General features: G+C 41.1%; 1 protein-coding gene across 1 annotated transcript; it reads right to left on the bottom strand.

Moving 5' to 3' along the window:
- Nucleotides 1-26: 26 nt before the first annotated feature.
- Nucleotides 27-27,854, bottom strand: itm2bb (integral membrane protein 2Bb). The gene is made up of 6 exons (XM_080204221.1): nucleotides 27,689-27,854; nucleotides 19,358-19,489; nucleotides 14,396-14,605; nucleotides 14,100-14,210; nucleotides 3,686-3,836; nucleotides 27-576 (listed from the first exon to the last, which is right to left on the bottom strand). The coding sequence occupies exons 1-6, from the start codon at nucleotides 27,773-27,775 to the stop codon at nucleotides 488-490; spliced, it is 780 nt and encodes a 259-aa protein (XP_080060347.1). The 5' UTR covers nucleotides 27,776-27,854; the 3' UTR covers nucleotides 27-487.
- Between the last annotated feature and the right edge of the window lie 40 nt (nucleotides 27,855-27,894).

Genomic DNA, 27,894 nt, shown 5'->3' with positions numbered 1-27,894 from the left:
TACAAGTTGTTATATATTCAACAGAACAATTTTAAAAGATTTTATTTTGTTACCTTTTACCTTACACAGGTTATATACACAAATCAGCATGGGTTTAACCATATCATATCTCTCCCATCCCAACCCCAGGTGTATATAGATTAATACAGCAGGTATCTGAAATGAAAAAAGGGTGGAAAAAAGTCAGATTTCCTCACCTATTTAAAGAAAAATGTTAATTGTAGTGAATTAAATTCCAGTCTAATATGTAGCCCACTACTGAAATTAGAAATTTCACTGTTAGCCTTTTCTCAATCTACTATTGCACCTTTAAAAGTCTGCTTGCATTTTACATTTCCAATAGTAATTAAGCCGAGATGAAAATTGCAGATGTACAAAATAAACCCTGTTTACATCACTATGTTAAAAAGATAAATGCATTGCACACCAGAAAAAAAAACTGATTTTCTGGGCTCAGCACTGAGCCTGCACTGATTGTCTTCTGCAATTACTGTTCACAGATCAGTGTTTCAACTGCAATACGGCTTTCAAAATGGCGAATTGTGAAACATTGCTTTACATCTCGCTTTTGGATACCTGCAAGAGAAAAACAAACAAAACAATTTTAGAATTCCAAAAGAGGAATGCTGGAAAAATCTTTGCTTTATCAAAGCTTTGACAGTCACCTGAACTCTTTACAGATGCTGCCAGACCTGAGAGTTTAGTGTTTTCTCTTTAGGTTTCAAATTCCAACATCCATAGTAATTTGCTTTTATTATTTTTAGAATGTTGTTTATGGCAATATTGTGAACACAAGTTATTTTGAACTAATTTATTAAATTTAAGCTCATTCTGTATGCTTTGCATTGTAGGGTACAGGTTAAACAGTATTTTCTCTGCTCAATGAGAAATTAAGGGAATTCTCCTAAAACAGAAGCCACCAAGTTCACCTGGTTACTTGTGAAATACAACACAGAAGGGTTAAACTTACCATATTCAGAAATTAAATACTAATCATGGTGATAGAAACAAAAATTCAAATCCACATACCTTTATACACTATAGATAGTACTAAAGTGAGTCTTGACATTGTCAGTTTCCAAAAGTACAAAAGCTAAAGTAGAGCTCTAATCATTACTGCAATATCTGACAATGTAGATTATTTTCTACAAGGGAAATAGGCAAAGCTGAACCTTGTTCCCACCAAACCTTACTAGTGGAGCCCATTTCCAAAGCTGCTTGCTCAGGCTAAAGAGAAGTGCATTGCAATCCTGACATCCCATTTAGCTTGAACAATGTTTGAAAAATCTTTCTGCCCATGAATTATCACCCCACCTCAATGCTCAACTTCTCAAAAGTTATCCATGTTCCTAAAAATAAAACATTGCTGGCTAAGGCCAACTTATTTCCCATCTCTAATTATCTTCAAGGTGACAGCAGTGGGCAGTCTTCTTGAACTACTGCTCCATGTGGTACAGGTACATCCAGTGCTGCAAGGAGGGGGATTCCAGGATTTTTGATCCAGAAACAAAAAAGATATAGTTCCAAGTCAGGATGGTGCAGAACTTGGATGGGAACTTGAAGGTGATTGTGTTCAAGGGTCCGATATCATTATCCTTCCAGGTGGTAAAGGTCACAAGTGTAAGGTATTGTGGAAGGAGTCTGGAGAAGTTGTTGCAGCATATCTTGTGGTTAGTACAAACTGCTGCTGCTTGACAATGATGGAGGGAGTAAACATTGAAGATGTTGACTGGGGTGCCTATTTAGCAGGGTGCTTTGTCCTGGATGGTGTCAAGCTTTGTTTTTGGCACTGCATTCATCTATCAGGCTTTTGACATGTCTTCAAACAGTGGCCAGGCTTTAGGGTGTTTTACGGTGAATTCCCAGCATCTGCCTTGCCCTTGTAGCCATGACATTTATATGGCTCGTACAGTTCAATTTCTAGTCAATGATAATCTCCAGGATGTTAATAGTGAGGGAATTCAGCAATAGGAGTTCTATTGAATGTCTTGGGGAGATGATTAAATGCTCTTGTACAAGACAGTCATTGTCTTGCACTTGTGTTTTTTTAAATTAAGTTCAGTTCATCTTTAATGACAATACACAAAAGGCCAAATTACATTAAGCAACAGTTTGTTACACCAATACAAAACCATTATAAATCAAACCAATCCAACTTAAATTCTCAGTTAGTGCTCAATAAGAGCTATATTGCACAAAGTGTACCATGCTAATACTTTATAGCACAAGTCCTAAAAACACTTGTTCACTTTCTCTTCACTCACCTCAGGAGATAGTTGTTAGCTCTATACAGTATCTCACTCAAAATGGCCAATACACACAAGCTGAGATATAGAGGGTCAATGTAGCCTATTCAAATCTAGAAAGGCATCACAATCTTGCTGATGTACTACACCGCAGGACATCTTATTGTTCTCACTGGTCAATTTGCAGACTTCAGCACAATTTGAATAACTTCCACCTTCTCCCTAGCCAGGAGCACTGGTGCTTATAGCACTTGCAACTACTATAATCAGTTTAGGCTTAGTAAGTGGTCTGACACACAAGGTTAAAATCCAACGGTTTATTTGGAATTACAAGCTTTTGGAGCGCTTCTCTTTCATCAGGTGAGTGGAGGTTAGTTCACAAATATGGCATATATAGGCAAAGACACAATCCAGCAGTTCAAGAAGATTGCCCACTGAACCATCACACGAGACCACCAACTACCAGGTACATACTCATGCAACTTGCCAATGTTGTCTACTTCATATTGCAGGAAGAGATGTCCTGAGGCATGGTACATCAGCAAGATCATACAGACATTATGCAACAGTCACCAGGCAGGAATGTTCCCTTCCGGTCAGGAAGCACCTCAGCAGTCAAGGGCATTCAGACTCCAATCTTAGGCTAAGTGCTTTCCAAGGCGGCCTTCAAGACACTCAACAACACAATCATCAAGCAGCAACTGATGGCCAAGTTCTGTACGCATGAGGACAGGCTAAAAATCTTGAGTGCTTGTAACCCCTGCCATATTGCCTGGATTTGCAAAATCTTAACTGTCCTGACTTGAAACAATTTACATCTAACTTGTGATTATCCCCCCTCTCTCTACACACACTATATCTATAAAGATTGATTACCTGTAAAGAACTCAAATTCCAACCATTTACATTCTAGTCTTTAGATATCTTGCAATAGTGTCTTGCCTATATATGCCATACTTGTGAACCAACTTCCACTCACCTGATGGAGCAGTGTTCCAAAAAGCTTGTGATTCCAAATAAACTTAGACTTTAACCTGGTGTTGAAAGACTTCTTACTGTGCCCACCTAGTCCAACACCAGCACCTCCACCTCAGTTTAGGCATAACACTAGGAATCAAACCCAGAACTTCATGATTTGACATTAACCAATGTGGTACACTTTTCCAAGTGGCAGAGAGAGCAGGAAATGCCCTTTATATTCAGCCAGCAAGAAGCAGACCTATCAAAAACACAATACTAAAATGTAAAGTGAATTCCACTTTTGACACTAGTACGAAGCAAAACAGATTGAATAGTTGGCACTATTCTGGAATGCCAGGCATCGTTACAATTGAGATTTCACTAAAGAATATTCAAACACTTGAAGGTAAAATTGGATCACAGTTTAAGAAGCTTCTTTAGATCAGTGTGCAAAACAGGACACGTATTAAAATAGTTACCTCTTCCAAGCTCTCTACGTTGAAGCTTGAAGGTCTCTTTCCCACGGCAAAGGCGAGAGATAAAGTATCCAAGCTCATCCACATTTTCAATGAAATCAGTAACCACCATCTCTTCATGGATCAAGTAAGACTGAGGCAAGTAGGTACCAGCCTGTTGAATAATTAAGTATTTGTTTAAATTGTAAAAACAAAACACTTTCTTTATCACAGCAGTCTCAAAATATTCTACACCTCCACATCTGCCAGTGGCGGTAATTGAAATTCAAAGCTCAACTACTCTCACAAGAAGAGATTCCTCCATATCTGCATCTAAATGGAAGACCCTTTACTTTTAAGTGGTATTTTCAACTGTGTTCCAGGATCCACTCGTCAATTTCTCTCAGGACTTGTGTTTCAGTAAGATCACTTCTTATTCAAAAATTTCATTGAATACAGGCTGAACTTGGTCCTTACAAGAGAACCCCTTCATCCCAGGGATCAATCTACTTAATCTCTCCAGAATTGCTTCCAATGCAATTAGATTTTTAAGGAAGGAAACAATTGTACATAGTATTCCAGATGCAGTTGCACTGACGTCCAACATTTCTCTACTTTTAAACTCCATTCCCCAATGCAAATAATGGCCAAATTTACCTTCCCAATCATCTGCTATCTGCAGGCCAACTTCTTACTATTCCTACACAGGTACTAGAACAACCAGATCCTTCTATATTAGAGTTGTGCCTGCAGTCTCCCTCCAAGTATTATTTTTCTATTCTTTCTGCCAAATTAAACAGCATCACTTTTCCAAAATTACACTCCAGCTACCATTTTACCACTTATTTAACTTATCTATACCCCATTGCAGACTCCTTTCCTCTTCATAACATGCTTTCCAACCTACCCTTTGTCTTTAGCAGATTTAGTCTTTTCATTCAAGTTGTTGATATACATTAAATAGTTGAAGTCCCAGCACTGTTACAATTGGTCAATCCAAAATGACACTTATCCTATAATCTCTGCTTCCTGTTAGATAACAGATCTATGCTAATGTGTTACCTTCAATTATCTTTTGTAGTAACTTTTGATGTGGCAGCTTATGTGCATCTGGGAATCCAAATACATCACATCTACAGGATCCCCTTGATCTGCCTTGCTTGTTACTTCAAAGAAATTAACTTGTCAAACTAACTGGCCAGTTTCCTGCTTTCTATTTTCCCCACTTCCTTGAATAGAAAAAGGAGCTACATTTGTGTTTTCTACTTCACTGGGACGTTCCCAGAATTTGGGAAGATCACAACCAATGCACCCACCATCTCTGCCGCCACTTCTTTAAGACCATTAATACCCTGGGTATTTTTCAGCCTACAGTCCCGATGTTCCTAGCACCTTGGATTTCTCCTGAACAACATCCAGGTAACTTTCCCCTCCCTGATGCATCACAGTGCCTGAAGTGTGGACTCCAGCTCAGCATCTCTTGGTATTATTGCTGGATTGTTAAACCAGAAACTCAGTGAATGTTCTGGGAACCCAGGTTCAAACCCCAGCATGGAAGATGGTGGAATGTGAATTCCATATTAAAAAAACCATGAAATTGTCAGGAAAACCTTTGTTCACTCATCTTTCAAAAAAAAAAGGAAGAAATCTGCCATCCTTACCTTGTCTAGCATACATGTGACTCCACAACCACAGCAATGTGGTTGACTCTTAACTGTCCTTGGGCAACCAAGAATGAGCAATAAATGCCACTAGCTAGCAGCACACGTCCCACAAATGAATTAAAAACCAAAGGTCCAGTGTTGCAGACTTATATTGCAGATGTGGCCTCCATGGATCAATGCCACTGTTCACCAAAACCCAACTAGAATACAATCACTTATCTTGCCATGCTTAGCTTTATTTAACTAAGGAGTTCCAAATATTATTTTACTTCTCAGCTCCTAATTTGATGAATACAATTGCTTAGGGAGCAGAAAAAAATGCTCACTTTTTTCCTGTTACATCATGCTTCAATTTTCTTGAATGCAGAAGGCCCACTCTGAACTCAAGACTCACCTCTCACTTTAAACATTTGCCACTGTCTTACTCCCTCTTGGGCTCATTTTAACTCTTGCTGCTGTCTCACTAACTCTTGCTGGTGTCTCATTGTTCTCTCTCAGCTTGCTATTTAAACTCTTGCTGTATCTTGACCTACAGAACACATCAAAACAAGATCTGATAGTGTTTAGCTCACTCAATCTTTGTCAGCAATGAGTTTTAGGGCAGCCAAAACCTAGTGGCATATAAAAATATCAGCCCCCTTTCTGTATGTGCCATATTATCTTCCAAAGTTCTAGAACTTTCTCTTGGCAATCACTACCTTACAAAGAAGTTGATAAAGAAGGGTAGGAGAAACTATGAAGCTGGGCTAGCACTTAATATAAAAAAGGATAGCAAGAGTTTTTATAAAAATATATAAAAAAAGGAAGAGGCTGGCTAGGGTGAACGTTGGTCCCTTAGAGGATGAGAAGGGGGACTTAGTGGTAGGGGATGGGGATATGGTTGAGGTCTTGAATAACTTTTTTGTTTCTGTCTTCACAGAGGAGGACGTGAATAATTTGCCAGGTGTTAGAGATGGAAAGGTGGTAGGACTGGAGGGTCTTGATGACATTACTGTTACTAGAGAGGTGGTGCTCGACAGACTGGAGGGGGCTGATTGTGGACAAGTCGCCACGACCGGATGGAATACATCCGAGGGATCTGAAAGAAATGGCGGAGGTGATATAAGAACATAAGAAATGGGAGCAGGAGTAGGCCAACTAGCCCTTCAAGCCTGCCCCGCCATTCAATAAGATCATGGCTCAGTTCCACATTCCTGCCCTCTCCCCATAACCCTTAATCCCCTCTCATCAAAAACCCATCAACCCGCGTCTTAAAAATATTTAGCAAGGCAGCCTCCACCACTTCAACGGGCAGAGAATTCCAGAGATTCACCACTCTTTGAGTGAAGAAGTTCCTCAACTCTGTTCTAAACCCCCCCCCCCCCCCACTTTATCTTGAGGCTATACCCCCTAGTCCTACTATCCTTTGAGCGGGAAGAGTCTCTCCACCTCTATCCTATCCATCCCATTCATCATCTTATACGTCTCAATGAGATCTCCCCTCATTCTTCTAAACTCTAACGAGTACAAGCCTAATCTATTCAGCCTCTCCTCATAGCTCAACCCCCTCAACTCTGGAATCAGCCTAGTAAACCTCCTCTGCACTCCCTCCAAGGCTAAAATATCCTTGCGTAAGTACGGCGCCCAAAACTGCACACAGTACTCCAGCTGCGGCCTCACCAATGCCCTATACAGTCGCAGCAAGACCTCCCTACTTTTATATTCAATCCCCCTCGAAGAAAGCCAGCATCCCATTCACCTTCCTGACCACCTGCTGCACCTGCAAGCTGGGTTTTTGCAACTCATGCACAAGGACCCCGAGGTCCCTCTGCACCGTCGCCTGCTGCAGTTTTTCCTCCACGTAAGTAATAATCCTTCCTACCATTATTCCTACCAAAAGTGGACCACCTCGCACTTACCAACATTAAATTCCATTTGCCATTTCCTGGCCCATTCGCCCAGCCTATCTAGATCCTTCTGTAGACTCTCCCCACCCTCCGCACAATTTGCCTTTCCACCAATCTTGGTGTCATCAGCAAATTTCGACACCCTACACATGGTTCCCTCCTCCAGATCATCTATATAAATGGTAAATAGCTGAGGCCCCAGCACTGACCCCTGGGGCACTCCACTAGTCACCATCCACCAATCCAAATAGCACCCATTGACCCCTACTCTCTGCCTCCTATTTGACAACCAGTCCTCTATCCACACTAACCCCCTACCCCCAACTCCATGTCCCCTGACCTTCTGTAATAACCTCTTGTGAGGTACCTTGTCAAACGCCTTGTGAAAATCCAGGAAGACCACATCCACCGGCTCTCCTCTATCCACCGCCCTAGACACATCCTCATAGAACTCCAGTAAATTTGTCAGACACGACTTCCCTTTAAGGAAACCATGCTGCATCTGCTCTATCAAGCAGTTCCCCTCAAGATGCCTCACTATTTCCTCCTTGATGACAGATTCTAGTGGATGCCTTGGTGGTTATTTTCCAGACATCGCTGGATTCCGGGGAAGTGCCGGAAGATTGGAAAACGGCTAATGTTACGCCGTTGTTTAAGGGTGCCAGGCAAAAGGCAGGGAATTATAGGCCGGTTAGTTTAATGTCTGTTGTAGGTAAAATGTTAGAATCCGTCATCAAGGAGGAAATAGCGAGGCATCTTGAGAGGAACTGCTTGATAGAGCAGACGCAGCACGGTTTTGTTAAAGGGAAGTCGTGTCTGACAAATTTACTGGAGTTCTATGAGGATGTGTCTAGGGCGGTGGATAGAGGAGAGCCGGTGGATGTGGTCTTCCTAGATTTTCAGAAGGCGTTTGACAAGGTACCTCACAGGAGGTTATTGCAGAAGGTCGGGGACACGGAGTTGGGGGTAGGGTGTTAGCGTGGATAGAGGATTGGTTGTCCAATAGGAGGCAGAGAGTGGGGGTCAATGGGTGTTATTCGGATTGGCGGATGGTGACTAGCAGAGTGCCCCAGGGGTCAGTGCTGGGGCCTCAGCTATTTACCATTTATATAGATGATCTGGAGGAGGGAACTGAGTGTATGGTGTCGAAATTTGCTGATGACACCAAGATTGGTGGAACAGCAAATTGTGCTGAGGGTGTGGAGAGTCTACAGAAGGATCTAGATAGGCTGGGCGAATGGGCCAGGAACTGGCAAATGGAATTTAATGTTGGCAAGTGCAAGGTGGTCCACTTTGATAGGAATAATGGTAGGAAGGATTATTACTTACGTGGAGAAAAACCGCAGCAGGCAACGGTGCAGATGGTCCTTGTGCATGAGTCGCAAAAAACCCAGCTTGCAGGTGCAGATGGTGGTCAGGAAGGCAAATGGGATGCTGGCCTTCATAGCGAGGGGGATTGAATATAAAAGTAGGGAGGTCTTGCTGCAGCTGTATAGGGCATTGGTGAGGCCGCAGCTGGAGTACCGTGTGCAGTTTTGGGCGCCGTACTTACGCAAGGATATTTTAGCCTTGGAGGGAGTGCAGAGGAGGTTTACTAGGCTGATTCCGGAGTTGAGCTATGAGTAGAGGCTGAATAAACGAGGCTTGTACTCATTAGAGTTTAGAAGAATGAGGGGAGATCTCATTGAGACGTATATGATGAATGGGATGGATAGGATAGAGGTGAAGAGACTTCCTGCTCAGAAAGGATAGTAGGACTAGGGGGCACAGCCTCAAGATAAAGGGGGGGCAGTTTAGAATGGAGTTGAGGAGGAACTTCTTCACTCAAAGGGTGGTGAATCTCTGGAATTCTCTGCCCGTTGAAGTGGTGGAGGCTGCCTCACTAAATATTTTTAAGATGCGGGTTGATGGGTTTTTGATGAGGGGAATAAGGGTTATGGGGAGAGGGCAGGAATGTGGAACTGAGCCACAACAGATCAGCCATGATCTTATTGAACGGCGGGGCAGGCTCGAAGGGCTAGATGGCCTACTCCTGCTCCTATTTTTTATGTTCAAAGGCAATTTTAATCCTCATTTCATGGGTACATTGAAATGAGAAATTAGGTGGATTACAATTGTGTGTTTTAAAGGAAGGAAATGTGACACCTGGAAGAAATCTAATATTCAGAGCCTTAAAAAAAGTTAAGGGCCTTCATGAAGTCCTCAAATGCAATTGTTTCCTTTTATTCAATTTCTCACCTTTTTCTAATTTTGTTCTTGCTTTTCAATATCTTTAAAACAGGAAAATCTTTATTATTTGGAATGCTGGGAGAATGGGTAGTTACATTAACATTGCATGGACACACAGGGTACTTCTGAGTGGGTGAAGGTGAAAGGAGGTAGCTGGGCAGTCAAAGACTCCAGCTCAGTAAAACCACAATATTCAAACCAACTTAAAAAAAGTCCGTTGCTCTAAGCAAAAGAATTGTTTTGGCAGAAGATCCAAACCTCACCCAATTAATAAAGTGCAAAACAAGGTTTAAATCAGGAACTTTTTTTTTTAAAAAACCCATTACCTGAATACTAAAAGTGACTGGCTTTTAAAAAGCTAGTCAGATGTTTCGGTTACTGGAGAATTCAGATGGGTAGAGCAGCGGAAAGAAGTTTACTACATTTTTGTGTTGCATGCCTTTTCCAAATAACCCCTTGTGCTGAAGCATTCCATGTTCTAATAACCAGATGTAAAAAAGTTCCAATTCTTTTACTTCTTCAGTGATAATTGTCAGTGCCTGCACACCACTACCAAATGAAAAAAATTTGCCATGCATGGTAGCACAGTGGTTAGCAATGCTGCTTCACAGCCATGCTAAAATTGCCCCTTAGCGTCTTGAGATGCATTAGGTTAGAGGGATTAGTTGGTAAATTTGTAGAGATATGGGGTAGGGCCCGGCTAGGATCGTGGTTGGTGCAGACTTGATGGCCCAAATGGCCCAAACTGTACAGTTTCTATGATTTTATGAACATCTGATAAGGTTGGTCAAGCGGTGAACACTTTGCATCCCCACAGAACAGTTGGTTTCTGAAGCGATATTTTAAATACAACTGCTCCTAAACTAGCAGGGTACAAAACTATCAAGGCGAGTCAATTTCAACAAATTGAAATAAATTTGGATGTTTTATTGTCCATAGGTCAAAGCCAAACAGCTCCTCAACCCTGCAAATTGTTCCACTGAGTGCAAGTGCTAATTTCTGAAGTCGTATTCCTGTTGAAACACTAATCAGGTCTTGCTCCTCCCCAAAATTAAAAACTGTGCTTCATATCCATTTTCATTTCAACCAAGTGGAATTTTCCCCCAAAAAATTAAGTACCTAAATGTGCAGCGAAATGGAAGATTTTCCCCACCCATTTTTTTGGGCCAACCCCCAACCTGCCAACATGGTTTCCCCCTTCCCACCCCAACATCCCCCTCGTCTGGACCTACTTGGCTGGCAGATTGGCACTGCTTAAAGGGCACCATCCCCACACAGAAGAGTTACCTTAAGCCTCTGGTGGAGGCATCATGCCAGTTCCTTGTTGCTGGGGAAACACATGATCCCCATTGGTGTGGGCCTTCACCAGCACAGCCAAAAACATTAGCGAGCCTGGAAGATTGCATCCTGGGCTTGCTAAATTGATATAAAATCACTTCAGCCTCATTGTTTCCAGGATGATTGCAATTCCCATTTTTGGCCACCCGTTGACATTTCCTGGCCTGCCATGCCACTTGAGCAGCACAGCCAGCTGTGAAAAATCAGGCTATGTCTTAACCAACAAGATCTTTGGAATCTAAATTCTATACAAAATACAAAACGAGGAGACGACCACATGGGCCTTTGAATCTGTTCCACCATTTAATATTATGGCTGATTTGATTTCAACTTCAATTCCACAGCTAAACAGGCCTTAACCAAATTTGAATAAATTTGTTAATAACAAAAAGCATTTTTAGAAATATTGGCTAAAGTCATTATTTGTAGTATTTACCATTAAATGAAATACAGGAGTTGGTTTTGCAAGGTCATCAGTTAATACCAGCCTACCAATCTGCTCGACTTCAATCCACCTTACATGGCACACTTCTTCCAAATTAATTTGTCTTGGGCTGTGGTGTGGCCAGGGGGCGGGCGGGGGGGGGTGGAATTTGCTCAATTCCTATGATCAAGTTCATCAAAACACCTTGCAGTATATTTAATGTTGGGGGCATTGCACAAGATAGAGGATTACTGCTAAGGAATGGAAAAAATAAAACCATATTAGATAGTGAGCAAATGTATAGACTGACTTGCTCTAACATTAACTCATCTACAAATGGAAATGTCATCAATACACCAATATTGAATGAGATGTAATACTTTTGATTTGTTTACACAGTGACAAGTATTGTTTCTTGCATGCTATACAGACAAACTGCACTAGCTCGGTGACTAGCACTGCTAGCTGTGCAGATACATGGATTTGGGCCTGTGTCTGTGGGAGTTTGTGCATTCTCCCTGTGGTTGCGTGGGTTTCCTCCGGGCGCTCCGGTTTCCTCCCACACCCCAAAGATGTGCTCTTAGGCTGATTGGTTTTACCAAATTGACACTATTCTCCCCTGAATCTGGCTAAGTCAGGGGTTCTATTTGTAGATACGCAGGGTAGAATAGGTGTAGGGTGATGCGGCGGCGCAGGCTTGTTGGGCCGAAGGGCCTGTTTCCTGTGCTGGGTTGTTCTTTGTTCTTTGTAGAGGAAAGAGTGCAGAATATAGTGTTAAGAGTGATAGCTAGGGTGTAGAGAAAGATCAACTTAAATGAGAAATAGGTCCATTCAAAAAAGTCTGATGGCAGCAGGGAAGCTGTTTGAGTCAATTGGTACATGACCTCAGACTTAAATTTTTTCACCCAAAGGGAGAAGGTAGACAAGAGCATGTCCAGGGTGTGGGGTCATCAATAATGCTGGCTGCTTTGCTGAGGCAGCAGGAAATGTAGACCGAGTCAATGGGTGGGAGGCTGGTTTGAGTGGTGGATTGGGCTTCATTCACAATCCTTTGTAGTTTCCTATGGTCTTGGATAGAGCAGGAGCCATACCAAGCTGTGATACAAGAATGCTTTTTATGATATCTGTAAAAGTTGGAGAGAGTCATAGCTGACATGCCAAATTTCCTTAGTCTGAGAAAATAGAGGCATTGGTGGGCTTTAACTAGTGTCGCTGGGGGCAGCAGGGGGAACTAGGACAGGTTGGTGGTGATATAGACACCGGAAAACTTGAAGCTCTCAACCCTTTCTACTTCATCCCTGTTGATGTACGTAGGGCCATATCCTCCACTACACTTCCTGAAGTCGATGACAATCGCCTTCATTTTGATGTTGAGGGAGATTGTCACTGCTCCAGTGCACTAGATTCTCTTCCAAATAGTCTGTCGCATCATTGTTTGAAATGCAACCCACTATGGTGGTGTCATCAACAAACTTGAAAATCAAGTTAATGGGGAATTTGGCTTGTGTCATAGATGTACAAGCAGCATAGTAACGGGCTGAGGACACAGCCATGTGGGCAATGGTGCTGAGGATCATAGTGGAGGTATTATTGCCTATCCTTACTGCTTGTGATCCGTGGGTTAGGAAGGTCAGGGTCCAGTCGCAGAGGGAGGAGCCAAGCTGAGCCAAGCCAGAGGCCATGGAGTTTAAGAGTTGTTTCACAGGAATAATGGAGTTGAAGGCTGAGCTGTAGTTGATAAGTAGAAGTCTGACATGTGTCTTTGATATCTAGGTGTTCCAGGGTTGAGTGCAGGGCAAGGAGATGGCATCTGCTGCAGATCTGTTGTGGCAGTAGGTGAACTGTAGTGGATCAAGACAATCTGGGAGGCTGTAATTGATCTGTGTCATGACTAACCTTTCAAAGCACTTCATTGCCAATGGACACAGCCATTGAGGCATACTGTCTGATTTTTCTTTGGTACTGGCATAATGGTAGTCTTCTTGAAGCAAAAGATTGAAGATGTCTGCAAATATCCCCACCTGCTGGTTTGTGCAAGATCTGAGTGCATGTCCAGATACCCCATCCAGGCCAGTCGCCTTCCACAGATTGACCTTCGAAAGGCTGCCCTGACATCTGGAATGCTGACCTCAGATACAGTTCATCCAAGGCTTCAGGGGTGAAGGATGTGCTCTCATTGACCTCTTGTTCAAAATGGGCAGATGTGTTGAGCTCATTGGTGAGGACTGTATTGATGTTTTTACATGCCTTCATCTTGTAGCCTGGTGTCTTGCAGACCTGTTGGCAGGGGTCTGTGTGGCTAGCCTAAGATTTAGCTTGGTCCAGTACTGCTTTTGACATTTTTGATTATTCTCCTTAGATCATATTTGGCTTTCTTGTATAGCTCAGGGTCGCCTGAGTTGAACGCGTCAGTCCTGGACTTGAGCAGTGGATATCCCTGTTCATCCATAGTTTCCAGTTGGGAAACAGATGGACTTGTCATTGAATCTGAAAACTAAGGTTCAGCAACTGCCAGCTCTGGTATCACTCTAAATTTCCTTCACTTAGCTCTAATTTCTTACCATTGCGTTATGAAAGTTTCAACTAGCATCCAAAAATATACATGCAGGCATTGGATTTTTATAATTTCCTCCTTTCTCTTGTCTCCACTCAGTTTGACAGTGGATCAGCTCTGGTGTAATCACTGTTATCCTGGACCATTAAGCAGGGATCAAATTCAAGAATCACTCAATGGAGAACCAGGAGAATCAGGAATGTAGATACATTCTCAAATATCTCATCACCTTCAGTTTTAAATGACCTGAATAACAGAATCTAGACTTTGGTCAATGTTCTCAATTAACACATTTGTTTAGAACCAGAAAGTGAGTATGCTGCAACTTTTGTGCTTTACATACCTTGATGTTGATCAGCAATTCAAACAAGTTCCGTGGTGGCATGACAATAGTTGCGTTCAATGGAATCATGTAGCATTTGTTCAAAGTAAGATCCAGGTATGCAGTCAAACCCTAGGAAAGAGATTTATTTTAGAGCACTCAAGCCAAATTCACTTGATTTAACTTGCAAACTATGATAGACTTGGAGGATATGTTGACAGAAAATCATGTTTGTTAAACTAGTTGTCCATAAAAAAAATTTATGGACTAAACTAAAAATTCAAGTTTATGTAATATGTTAGTACAACAATACATACCCTATGGAAATCATGAACAATATCTGCTGGATCGCCATCAGCAAATTCAGGTACAAGAACATTGATCATTTCAACTCCATCATCCTCCAGGATCCGGATGTTTTCTTTTATCGACTGGTATGGAGCTACTTGTGGATCACCTTCAATATCTGGGACAAGATAGTCTTTAGGATCACTGTATTTGAGGCCACAAAAGAAAACTTCACCTTCCTGGAAGAAAAAAGAAACCTAACATTAGAGGTTTCATTGTAATCCTGTTGAAGTTAGCTGTGACTTTGATTATTTTTGTCCAAGAAAGGTGACATCATCCAAATCAGTCAAATCTTGGTAGAAATGCTCATTTCACACTAGTTATTTTCATTCTTTTTTAATTGCTTATTCACAGAATGTGGATATCAATGGCCAGACCTGAATTCATTGCCCTTCCTAATTGCTAATAGCTAAGTTGTTTACTAGACCTTTTCAGAGGACACTTAACAGTCAACCTCACTACTGTGTGTCTGGAGTCTCAGACTTGGCAACCATAGCGATTTCCTTCCCTAAAGGAAGGTGAATTAAATGTTCTTTATGACAATCTAGCAGCTGCATGGTTATTGTAATATCAGATTTTTATTTCAGATTGATGAACGGAACTTTCAACTCCCTGGCTGCCATAGTGGTATTTCAACATGTCTTTGGTTCATTGGTCTGGACTTCATGAGTAAACTGTAATCAAAAATTTGCAAGAACAATGGGCTGCCTTGAGATGGTTTGGGTACAGTCCCACAACAAAATGGTAGAGCAAAGGCCATAGCTTCCTGGATGACAATGGCAACAAAATGCAAGATGAACAAAAAGATTTGTCACAAATCAGGCTCGTGAAGCTCAGAGGAGCTGAAAAAAAGAAAAGTGAATAAAATATCATATGTATATACGTATACATGGCCTTCAAAAAACAAAAGGCATTTGATAAAGTGGCATACAAATAGGTTGACAGTAAAATTAAAACCCATTAAAAACAGTGCTTCTTTGTTTTAAGAAGGTCAACCCCAGTTTCTTCAATCTCATGGTGTAACTGGCACTATTAAAAAACAGAAAATAGGTGCAGGAATAGGCCATTTGGCCCTTTGAGACTGTACCACCTTTCAATATCATGGCTGATCATGCACTTTCCATATCCCACTCCTGCTTTCTCTCCATACCCTTTGATTCCTTAAGCCATAAGTGCCATGTCCAGCTCCCTCTTGAACACACCTAATAAAATGACCCCAACAGCTTTCTGTTGTAGAGAATTCCACATGTTCACAACTGTTCTTCCTCAATTTAGTCCTGAATGGCTCATCTGTTATTCTTAGACTGTGACCCCTAGTTCTGGACTTCCAACATTGAGAACATTCTTCCCACATCTAAACTGTCCAGTCCCATCAGGATTTTATGTTTCTATGAGATCCCCTCATTTGAGTATAAGCCCAGTCAATCCATTCTCTTCATATGTCAGTCCTGTCATTCTGGGAATCAGTCTGGTGAACTTTTGCTGGACTTCCTCAATAGCCAGAACGTCGTTCCTCGGACTAGGAAACCAAAACTGCACACAACACTCAGGTGTGGCCACATGAAGGCCTTGTATAACTGCAGCAATAACTCATACTTAGGTCCTCTTGCTATAAAAGCCAGCATGCCATTAGCTTTCTTCACTGTCTGTTGTATCTGCATGCCAACCTTCAACGACTGTTCCGCCATGACACCCAGGCCACATTGCACTTCCCCTTTTCCTAAACTGCCAGATAATAATCTTCCTTCCTGTTTTTGCCAAAATGAATAACCTCACATTTATCCATATTATACTGCATTTGCCAAGTATTTGTTCACTCCCAGCCAAGTCACCCTGCAGTCTCTTAGCATCCTCCTCACAGAACACATTGCCACCCAGCTTAGTGTTATCTGCAAATTTAGAGATATTGCATTCAATTCCTTCATCCAAATCATTAATGTATGTTGTGAATATCTTGGGTCCCAGCACTGAACTCTGTAGTACCCCACTACTCATTGCCTGCCACTTTGAAAAGGCAGCAAAAAACACCAGGTTTTAGTCCAACTGATTTATTTGATAATAGACTCAAGCTTTCGGGGTTAGTCCCTTCGTCAGGTGAATGGAGAGTTCTGGCCTCAGACAGAGCATATAAAGCACAGACAGTTTAGAGATTACTGATTAGAATGCGAATCCTTACACCTAACCTGCTGTTCAAGACCTGAAGACCAGGTTAGGTGTAAGGATTCACATTCTAATCAGTAATCTCTAAACTGTCTGTGCTTTATATGCTCTGTCTGAGGCCAGAACTCTCCATTCACCTGACGAAGGGACTAACCGAAAGCTTGAGAGTCTATTATCAAATAAATCAGTTGGACTAAAACCTGGTGTTGTCAGACTTTTTACTGTGTTTACGCCAGTCCAACACCGGCATACCCACATCATGACTTTGAAAAGGACCCATTTATTCCCATTCTCTGCTTCCTGTCTGCCAACCAGTTCTCTATCCACATCAATAGATTACCCCCAATACCATAAGCTTTAATTTTGCTTACTAATCTCATGTGGGACTTGTCAAAAGCCTTTTGAAAGTCCAAAAATACAACATCCACTGGTTCACCCTTGTCCACTCTGCTAGTCACATCCTCAAAATTGAAGATTTATCAAGCACAATTGACCTTCAGTGAATCCATGCAGACTTGGACCAACCCCGTCACCGCTTTCTAAGTGCTTCAAAAAAGTGGGGTTACATTAGCTCCTCTCCAATCCATTGCAACTCTTCCAGAGTCTATCAAATGCTGGAAAATGACAACTAATGCATAACTATTTCTAGGTCCACCTCCGTGAGTACTCAGATGCAGAGCATCAGGCCCTGGGGACTCCTCAGGTTTTAATCCCACTAATTTCCCCAAATTTCCTGACTAAGGATTTCCTTCAGTTCCTCCTTCATGCTAGAAGCTGTCTCCTGGTATTTGCGGGAGATTATTATGTCTTCCTTAGTGAAGACAGAGGGGAAGTATTTGTTCAGTTGGCCTGCCACCTTTTTGTTGCCTATGAATTAACCTGATTCTGTGAAGGACCTGTATTTGTCTTCAATTTTTTTCTCTTCACATAAAAACTGACTACAAAAGCCTCTATTGATATGTTTTCTGCAAGCCTACACTTGTGTTCTATTTCCCCATTCAAATTAAATCCTTTGTCCTCTGCAAAATTTTAAATTTCTCCTAATCGTCAGGTTTGCTGCTTTGTTGGGCCAATTTATGCACCTCCTCTTTGGCTTTAACAGTATCCCTGATTTCCTTTGTTAACTATGGATGAGCAACTTTGCCTATTTCACCCTATGCCAGACAGGGATGTACAGCTGAAGTTCATCCATGTGTTCTTGAAGCATCTGCCATTGCCTATCTACTGTTAACCCCACAAGTAACATTTGCCAGTTTATCCTAGCCAATGCATGTCTCAAACTGGCAAAGTTAGCTTCCCTTAAGTTCAGCACCCTAGTCTCACTTTACTGTGACACACTCCATTTCAATAAAGAATTCTACCAGATTATGGTCACTCTTCCCCAAAAGGATCTTGCACCACAAGGTTGCTAATTAATCCTCTCAGCACGCAATACTCAGTCTAGGATGGTCTGCTCTCTAGTTGGTTCCTTGGCATACTGGTTGAGAAAACCATGCCTTATACATGTGAGGACAAGTACGACATGGTCATAAATTAATGATACTAGTTGACTAGTTTTAGAATTTGCAGATGATAAATCTTGGAAATATTGTGAACTATGAGAAGGATAATGTTATCTTCAAGACAGACAAGTAGGTATAAAGGGCTGGAGAAGCAGTTGTGAACAAGTGTCTTAGACTTGAGGATTGTTGAAAAAGACAGTTTTTCATCTTGCACTCATCAGGACAATCACAACAGCACCAATGTCAGAGGAAACAACAACTTTACACTGTATAAGTGTTAATTGGTTGGAAAAAAAATGGATTGATTGGTAGAGTCATTGCCATGGAGAATGCACAAGCTGATGGTGACTTACAGCCAAACATGTTTTAAAAATTAAACCAGACAGCTTAATTCATTGATCAAGACTGCCCTGTGGAATGAACCAGCAAATGAATAGCATCTGATTGTTTAGTTGGAACAGGTGCCATGTGTGTACATGTTCTTCCTGCCTACAAAAAACAGGGCCCTGTGTATTAATACATAGCTTCTAGTAGAGACAAACCACAGGTCCAACTGATAATCTTAAAATTAGTTGTAAACATAATTGGCTCAAAAAGGAGAATAACCCAAGTTTCTTCAGTCTATACATGCAATTACTCATCCTCAAAACCATTCCAGTAATTCTATTTTGTGCTAAGTCATCAAATCTTTTTAAAGTGTTGTCCCAGAATTGGGCACAATACTCCAGCTGGGATAAAAACAACAACTTTAATTTTCATACTCTTTGCCTCTATTTATAAAGTCCAAGATCCCATCTGCTTTGTTAGTATCTTGCAACCTTCAAAACCAGCCCCAGATCTATCTCTTCTAGCACTCATTTAGCATGCATAGTCTCTTATTTTTCCCCTAGTATGTATCACCTCATTTTTCTGCTTTGAATTTAGTTTGCCATGCATCTGCCCACATCAATCTGGTGTATCCTGAAGTCTATGATGTAGCATTAAGTTTTTTTTCCTCCCCAAAAAGACTAACTTGCAAAGTGCAGCACCAAGATGGTATATACACAACTCAAATATAACATGAAAAGTCGATCTTGAGTAATACCGTGTAGTAGATATTATGACTCTAGTTTACTTAAGCAGAAAGATGAAGCTTTACTGGACAAGATAATGTGCAAATTTAAAGAACAGCCAGTCAACTTTGCAGTTTAGAACATCTGTACTCCATCTCATATTTAAAATCGAACCAAAGTATAGTTAAAATGCAAATTCCACTTCGCATTCTCCTACCTGCAAGATAAAATATCTGTAGAGGTATGCACCACCAACCACCACACCAGACAGCATGAGAGCTAATCCAAGACACATGCACCAGCACCAGACACGAGACTGGCGTCGAAATGGAACAACATCCTCTTGATCCTGTATTTAAAAAAAAAATTACTTCAAATACCAACACTGCAAAGCTGCACCTGTGATGCAAGTGCATTATCAGATTAGTTGTTACACACATCATGTGACATAGCACAATAAATGATTAGTAAATGAAATGCTTCTAGGCCACTTCAAAAATGGATGGAAATTAGGCTCCAAATGTGTAGAAACATTAGTTTTTCCCCTTTGTTTACAATCAAGTCGATGGCCCAATCCATTTATATCAAGTCAAAGTGACCTCAGCATTCAACAAATTAGTGCATGTAATATAGGATAAGTCCAAACAAAAGAATATGACCTTGATAGTGAAGCGAAGGACTATGGCAAAACTATTTTCAATGCAAGTCTATTTTGACTCCACCTTCTCCAGAGCAATTAGAGGGCAGCAACAAAATGCTATGTAGTGGCAATGCCCACAAACCGTGAATGAATAAATTAAACACAAATGTTACCATGACCCCAGACAAGCCAAAGTAAAATACTGTAATTATTGATATTTCTGGCTTTTGTGTACCTGAAGTACTGATCTGCCCAACCCATCCTAAGGCCTAAGGCTCTTTCTCAGCTGATGCCACTTGGATCCACACTACCAGGAAAGGAGGAGCTAACTGCCTTTCCAGAGGATGAAGGGTCAGAATCAAGCACAGTATTTTCCATCACTGGGTGTTTAGGTAGCACTCAGGTGCAAATAAACAGAGCCAGAGACAGCTGTTGCCAAGTGAGGCATATGGTCAAAGACTGTGGCCAGCTACAATCTTCTGAACTGCTGATCCAGCTCCTCCAAATCACAGGTAACATCACTTCTGCTCTTGCTGCACCTAGGTGATTATATCTCTGAAGGGAGAATAAGAGCATGAGGAAGGAAACCTATGATTGGATAAGCTGGAACAGCCAGCCTGGGGAAGACAGAATCTGCAACTAGAGGCCCAGTTCCTCAGATTCTCTCTCATGCTCAGATCTTCCAATCTCAGCTCTGCAGTCCTCTCCCACTGAATTGACAGATTTGAGATGCCAACGTTGGCAAATCGACCAATAAAAGTTTTCATCCTTGCTATTGTTTCCAGTCTCTATTCCAAACTGTTCCTGAGCTATCAATCCCAACCCTCTCTCCCTGGCAACATTCAGAGACCGAACCAGTCTGTTCACAATCTTGGTGTCATATTGACCTCAAGACGAGCTACTCATCACATATCCATAGCATGACTAAGAGTAGCTACTTCCACCTTTGTTTTAATTTTGAGCTGAGGCAGTTGAAATTGAGTGACGTTACAGTCTTTCATTCTTTAGAAATTATATTAACATTCTCCTGGCTGGTCTCCCACACTGTACCCTCTAATCTCAAAGTCATCTAAAATTCAGCTGCCTATCCCTTAGCCCACACCAAGTCCTGTTCACCCATTATCCCTGTGCTTAAAAAATTTGGCCCCTTTCAAGCAACGTCTTGATGTTAAGAGTCCCATCTTTGTTTTCCAGTCTCTCCTTGACCTGTCCACTCCACCTCCAGAATTTCCTTCAGCCAACAATCCTGAGATGTGCTCATCTAACTCGAGCATCCCAATTTTAATTATTCCACCACTGATTTTGTACTGTTTTATAATGCTCATGAAGCACATTGTGAAGTGCTAATACATTAAAGGCACCATATCATATCAGCTGCAATAACTTCAGTTTGACCGCCATTTCCTTTGAATGTCACAAATCTACATACGTTATCACAACTCAAACTTCATTCAAGGATGTACTAAAGAACATCCTGAAACAAACTTATTCTGCACTGAAGAATGATGAATCCACAGCAGAAATGAAGACTGTAAGCACAAAAGTGCTTTCAGTTTCAATCTCAACGCTTTAGGCATGAGCAACTGCAAGCTTTAGACCTTCCAATGGATTGTGTGCATGCACATTGATTTATTCAATGCTCCCAAGTACAAAACAGTCTTTGAAATTATCTGGAAAGTAAAACACATTGAACAGACTCCTTCCTAGGTCCAAATACTAGTTTAATGTGTACAACATCAATCGCACATAGACATGAAACGAGTATTAATTTGGGTGGTGCAGTAAATTGATGTCATAATTGTGTCTCTGAAGAAAATGCATCTAAATTGGGATTGGGATATTACATGAAAAGTTAAGTTTCAAAATCAGGTTGCACTTCAATTACAATTCACTGTCATCACAAATGAATCAATTTCTAAATCAGACTGGGGGTTATATGCCTTAGAATATACAGCATAGAAAAATAAATCTCAGGTCAATTACACTAAATTCCCAGAATTTACAGTAAAATACCAGTTTTGGTAATTGTGGAATTCAAAGATCCTGCTATAATCCCATGTAGAGTGCAAGAGAATGAGTTGAATTGATTTACATCTACTATTGTTTTGAACTGAATTACTTAGGAAAGAGATACTCAAAAATGATGCTGCACTCCCTCAAACTATTTTCTAAAGAATACCATTTTATCCTGTAGCTGCAATTTTACAATACAAAAGTACAACAGCCACTTGGTCCAAGATGGCCTTCTAGGATCCTGAGAAAAGCAAAGATGGAAATTGCAGATTCCAGCCACATGGGGCTAATGACCTAATCCTCTCTTACGTGGAAAGCTATTAAGTATGTTCAAGAGGGAGCTGGACGTGGCCCTTGTGGCTAAAGGGATCAAGGGGAATGGAGAGGAAGCGAGTGAGAGATACTGAAAGTGCATGATCATATCGAATGGTGTGCAGGCTCAAAAGGCCTACTCCTACATCTATTTTGCTTTTACTTTCCAATTCTTCTTCGATACAGGAGGGTGGTGAGGACAGCAAATGTTACACTTTTTTTTATAAACAGGGAGGGATAAACTCAACAAGTCACCAGCCTAACGTCAATGATTGGGAGAATCTGAAGCAATAAACTGGGACAAATTAATTGATTGGCATTAAACAAAAAGTGGGCTAAAAACGCAAGTCATTGTAACTTTCTAAAAAAAGGTCAGTTTAAGAAGAGTTCTGAGGGAAATGCAGTTGATGTGTATGTAGACTTTCAAAAAGGCGTTTGACAAAGTAAAGATGAACCTCTTAGCCAAACTAAAGTGACAGCATGGATATAATATTGTCTAAGATATGAAAAGCAATAGTGGTGGCTTTTTTTTGAAAAATGAGGGAGAAACATTTTCTGTTCCTTAGTGTTTAGATATTGGGATGATCAATTTTCTGTTAAAGAACTCAACTCTGCCACAACAAAGGTATAATTCAAAGCTTACAAATGACATCAACTCAAATCTAGCAAAGAATGAGGATGATAACAACAGACTATAGGAAGACCTGGCAGACTGGTACTCATTATCACTTCACTGGAAGAATTTTTCCCTTCTGAACTGCATAGCCAAGTGGTAACCCAAAAACTACCCTGTACACAAGTCAACCTCTTTAATTTAAGGCATTCGCACAGCCACGCAAATAAAACTTTAAAGAAATCAAAAAAGGTAGATTGCACAAAGATTCAAAAAATTATACAACGCAAGAGAAAAGGCAAACAAGGGGAAATCAGAGGTAAAAAATAGCATGTCTAATGACAGCATATTCAAGAGGTTGAAAGCTCATCACAGGGTCAAATATGACACCAAGTTACAATCTGGCTCAGTCTGCTGCCAGGGAAAGAGATGGAGTCAGTAGTGAACAGACTTTGTGGTGGGGATTGAAGGCTTTGGTTCAGTTTTCCAAATATAACTGGAGGCATTTTCTGCTCATCCAGTACTGGATGTTAAATAAACAGTCTTGCAATTCAGAGATACTGGAAGGGGTTAAGAGAGTCAATGCTGGGATAGAGTCACAAGCATTCAGCCTCCAATTGTCAGGTAAACATTCTCCAAGGTGGCCTTCATGACAACGCAGAAATCGCTGAACAGAAACTGATAACCAAGCTCCACACACGAAGACAGCCTCAACCAAGATCTTGGGTTCATGTCACACTATCTGTATCACGACTTGCAAAATCTCACTGGCTGTCCTGTTTGGAGACAATACACATCTCTAACCTGTGCTTAGCCATCTCTCCAGTCACATTACCTGTAAAGACATGCACGCCAATCATTATTTTGTAAATTGAGTTTGTATCTTTATATGCCCTGATTGTCAACACAACTCCCACTTACCTGAAGAGGCAGTGCTCTAAAAGCTACTGGCTTGTGCTACCAAATAAACCTATTGGGCTTTAACCTGGTGTTGAGAGACTTAGAGCCAAACGTCAGCGTACATGTGAAAATATATTTTTGAAATCAATCTTTGCTCCAATTAAAGGCACCATTTCAAGTTCATCCTCTGTTTCCTCATTCTGGGATGTGTTCTCTATTGTCCCAACATTCTATTTATAATGGAACTAAAAACTATATACTATGATTTTATACACAATGATAAGTTTGAAAAGGATGCAGCTTTCATAATGTTGTTCCTCAAAACGAGTCAAAAAACTCCCAACATTAACTGTAGGGATGTTTATAATACAGCCCATTTAATTTACATAATGAACCCAAAAACTGATGTTATCTAAACTGACACTCAAAGCTTTGCAGCAGTAGCTAGTTAAATCCCCTTCTGGTGCCCAGTTATCTCTCAGCAAATGCAGTGGGAAAAACAATCTCCTACAATGGGGCAGTGTACTCAATGGATTCTCTCTCTCATTTCTCCCCCCCCCCCCAAACTTAAACACCCAAACCATAAAATCTACTGAAACGTTTTGAAGGTACCAAGTCACTCCTTTAATAATCCTACACTGTTTTAGCATCAAGGAAAACAATTAAACAAGTGCAAAATGATTTACAAGGTGGTACCAGAACTGAAATAATACTTATTGGAAAAAATTGAATGATTGGGGCTTTAACCTTAGAAAGTAGTACACAATTGACCAGATAAGTCTTCAGAATGACTGATTTGGACAGGTGGGTGCAGAAAGAATGACTACTTGTAGCAAAAGCCAAACCTAGGAGCCTTAAATACAAAGGAATTACTAATATGTCCAATAGAGAAATAAAGAAATATTTTCCCCAGCTTAGAACGTGGAGCTTGCTACCACAAGTAGCTGAAGCAAATAGCATAGACGCTGTCAAAAAGCAAACTAGATGAGCACGAGAGAAAAAGGATAAGATACTGAAAGGTTGGGATGAGAAAACAATTCTGGAGTATTATGAGCAAAGGTTAGTTGGGCAAATAGTCTGCTTCTGTTCTGTAGATGTAATGGGATTCTCTAATACAGGCAGACATGTGTCAGTGCGAGACTAAAGGTTAATGTACATTTACAGCATTGTCAGAAATTGTATCCTTAATTTCATAGTTGCCCTCAACTCTGAACTTACTGTACAAGTTCCAATGAATGTTATGCAACACTGCCAAGATAACATTGTCCATAATTAACAAAGCCTGCCATCAATTATATATTAGCTGATCTCACATGGTGTTGCTGAAAAGCTCAAGATCCCATTACGTGACAAACTTAGTGACATCTCCCCTGTGGCATGCTTCAAACTGTTGGTAAACTTATAAAGCATAGCAATATGAAATATGCCAGGGCAAATACAGGAGCAAAACTGAAAGTGGACATCATATGCAAAGATTTGCTAAAGCAATATGTTACATCCCATCACTTATCCTTGTTGGTGCACATTGTCTCCTGGTCTCCCAAATGCAAAATTAATGTTGTAGACTTGAAACCTCTTCACTGGCTACCAGGTGCTTCCTTTCAATACAAGGTCTGCCAGTCCTACAACCCTCCGAGATATCCAAATTCTGAAGCCTTGAAAATTCCTATTTTAAAACACTTCAGTGATGGCTGTACCAATGCTCTTGGCTTTGGAACTCCTTCCCTAAAAATCATCCCTCCAACGTCCTTTAAGATGTTCTTCAAATCCTCTATGACCAAGTTTCCAGAGTTCAATATGAAAACTGTGTTCCTTAACTCTGTACTACCATGGGTGTTTTTAACTAAAAGCAATAGAAGCTGTTCCTCAGACCTCAGCCTCTGGCAGAAGTCTCCTTCACCCTTTCATTAACAAGCAGCTAAAAGCACACTTAGGTACCATTATCTGGGATTTCCTCCATCAAAGCCACCAGCCCTTTCCATATAAGGTCACATCAATTCTTGACAAACTTTGTGTCACCATTGTCTTACTAACACAAAATTTTATTTTTAGTTTGGTTGTTGTAGTTTTAAAAAGTAGGATAGATGAAGGATGCTTTGTCCTAAGTCTGGATAGTGATTAAATAGGCCTCAAGTTGCACAAAGGGATGGTATGATGATCAATGATATTTCCTTGATAAAAACAATTACTGTAGATGTTGGAATCTGAAATCAGAAAGAAAACGCTGGAAAATCTCAGGTCTGGCAGCATCCTTAAGGAGAGAAAAAAGCTGACATTGAGTCTAGATGACCTTTTTCAAAGCTGAGTTTTACTGACCTTTCTCAATATCACTTGAGACAGACTGTCTGCAACAGCTCAGAAGGTCTGACATTAATCTGTAAACTGGAGGATGGGATGGAAATATTCTATAAAACATCACTTTGTTTACCAGGTAAAGTACCTATACCCTTTCCAAATTAACAATAGGTTTATAGTTGGTAATTAAATTTGCAATTTTAACTGGGAACAGGCTACATGTCACCTTACCAAGAAGGTAAACTGTGGGATGAGGGGCAGTCTTAAGGAAGTACACTTGTGTGTCTGCCATGAATGGCAATACATTAAGGAGTCTCAACACCAGGTTAAAGTCCAACAGGTTTATCTGGTAGCACAAGCCACAAGCTTTTGGAGCACTGCTCCTTCATCAGGTGAGTGGCAGTTCTGTTCACAAACAAGGCATATATAGATGCAAACTCAATTTACAATTGAATGGTTGGAATGAGAGTCTTTACAGGTACAGACAATGTCAATGGAGAGAGGGTTAAGCACAGGTGAAAGAGGTATGCATTGTCTCCAGCCAGGACAGTGAGATTTTGCAAGCCCAGCCAAGTTGTGGGGGTTTCAGATAGTGTGACATGAACCCAAGATCCAAGTTGAGACTGTCCTCATGTGTGCAGAACTTGGCTTATCAGTTTTGGTTCAGTGATTCTGCTTTGTTGTGAAGCTGCCTTGGCATTTTCTCCAAGGCTGCCTTCTTGACACACAACAGCACAGAATCACTGAGCCAAAACCGATAAAGACTCTCATTCCAACCATTCAATTGTAAATTGAGTTTGCATCTATATATGCCTTGTTTATGAACAGAACTACCACTCACCTGATGAAGGAGCAGTGCTCCAAAAGCTTGTGGCTTGTGCTACCAAATAAACCTGTTGGACTTCAACCTGGTGACCAGTGAGACTTCTTACTGTGCTTACTATCCCAGACCAACAAGCACCTCCACATCATGAATGGGAACATGAAACAAAAGCTTTGGTTAAACTACAAGTGTTTACAGAATTATTGTATTAACTTTTGTCAGTAAAAAAATTTGCCTTTAAAACATTAAATCTTGTTGTTTGGTCTATTCAGTTAACTAGGAATTCTTTTTTCAAAAGTTAAGCGTCTGTAGAGATGGGTATCTCCTGCTTTCACTTGCACTTTGATTTCCCCGAAATCTCTCAAGTAGCTTGGCACCTTTTTCTTTGAAAATAAAAGCGTTCCAATATATGTACATATCCGACTTGAAAGCTGAGGTGCACCGTCTGCATAAAAGAACGTTTACAGTAGTGATTTTTGAGGGCCAACATCCAGTTTGAGAACATTCCCCACTTCCAGATCTGAATAGGCCGATGTCAGCACAAAACCAAACTCGGCAAATCACAAACCGAGACCATTATCTGATCTCCGAGTGTGGAGTTTCCCTTCCTTTTTCCCAATGACGCCACTGTTTCCTCCATAGGGAGGAGGAAAGGAAAGGGGAGGTGGTGGTGGGAGGAGAGCCACTCAGCGACAAGACGGACGGACCCCAGTGCAGTCAGCCATTTTACATCCGCTTCTTCAACACAAGCCGTTTCGGAGAATGGGGACGATTACCCGGGCTGGCACACACGAGGTAAAGAGAACGACCCCAGTCACCAAAGACAATAAAATTAAAAACCGAAACCCCGATTAACGCTGCTTGAAACAAGCCGCAACAAACCAGTCTCGTCTTAGTGTTTGGGACAGCCAACATGTTCCAGGCAATCCTCCCCGAACCGGTAGAATCGTACCTTCTCGGGGATGATGAGGGTCTCGTTGTTCTCATCCTTCTTGGGCTCCTTCTGACTCAGCGACGAGTTAAAAGAGACTTTCACCATGGCGGCGGCACAATCAACTACAACAGCTTCACTCAATCCTGACTGCGCTTCACCGCCTCACTCCGTCCCTCTAAATCATCCGCGTGACGCAGCTCCCAAACAACAGAAAAGAGGTCGCC

This window comes from Carcharhinus amblyrhynchos, chromosome 15 (genome assembly GCF_965287045.1).
Source record: "Carcharhinus amblyrhynchos chromosome 15, sCarAmb.v2.hapA, whole genome shotgun sequence".
NCBI lineage: Eukaryota > Metazoa > Chordata > Chondrichthyes > Carcharhiniformes > Carcharhinidae > Carcharhinus > Carcharhinus amblyrhynchos.
This window is presented reverse-complemented; position numbering and strand designations above follow the sequence as displayed.

What these genes read in the sequence shown, in the direction of transcription:
- itm2bb (XM_080204221.1), bottom strand. Translation starts at nt 27,775, where the DNA reads ATGGTGAAAGTCTCTTTTAACTCGTCGCTGAGTCAGAAGGAGCCCAAG. An exon ending in CCCTCATCATCCCCGAGAAG is followed by an intron (nt 19,490 to 27,688) that starts GTACGATTCTAC and finishes TTTTAAATACAG; the next exon opens with GATCAAGAGGATGTTGTTCC. An exon ending in AATTGCTGATCAACATCAAG is followed by an intron (nt 3,837 to 14,099) that starts GTATGTAAAGCA and finishes ATTATTCAACAG; the next exon opens with GCTGGTACCTACTTGCCTCA.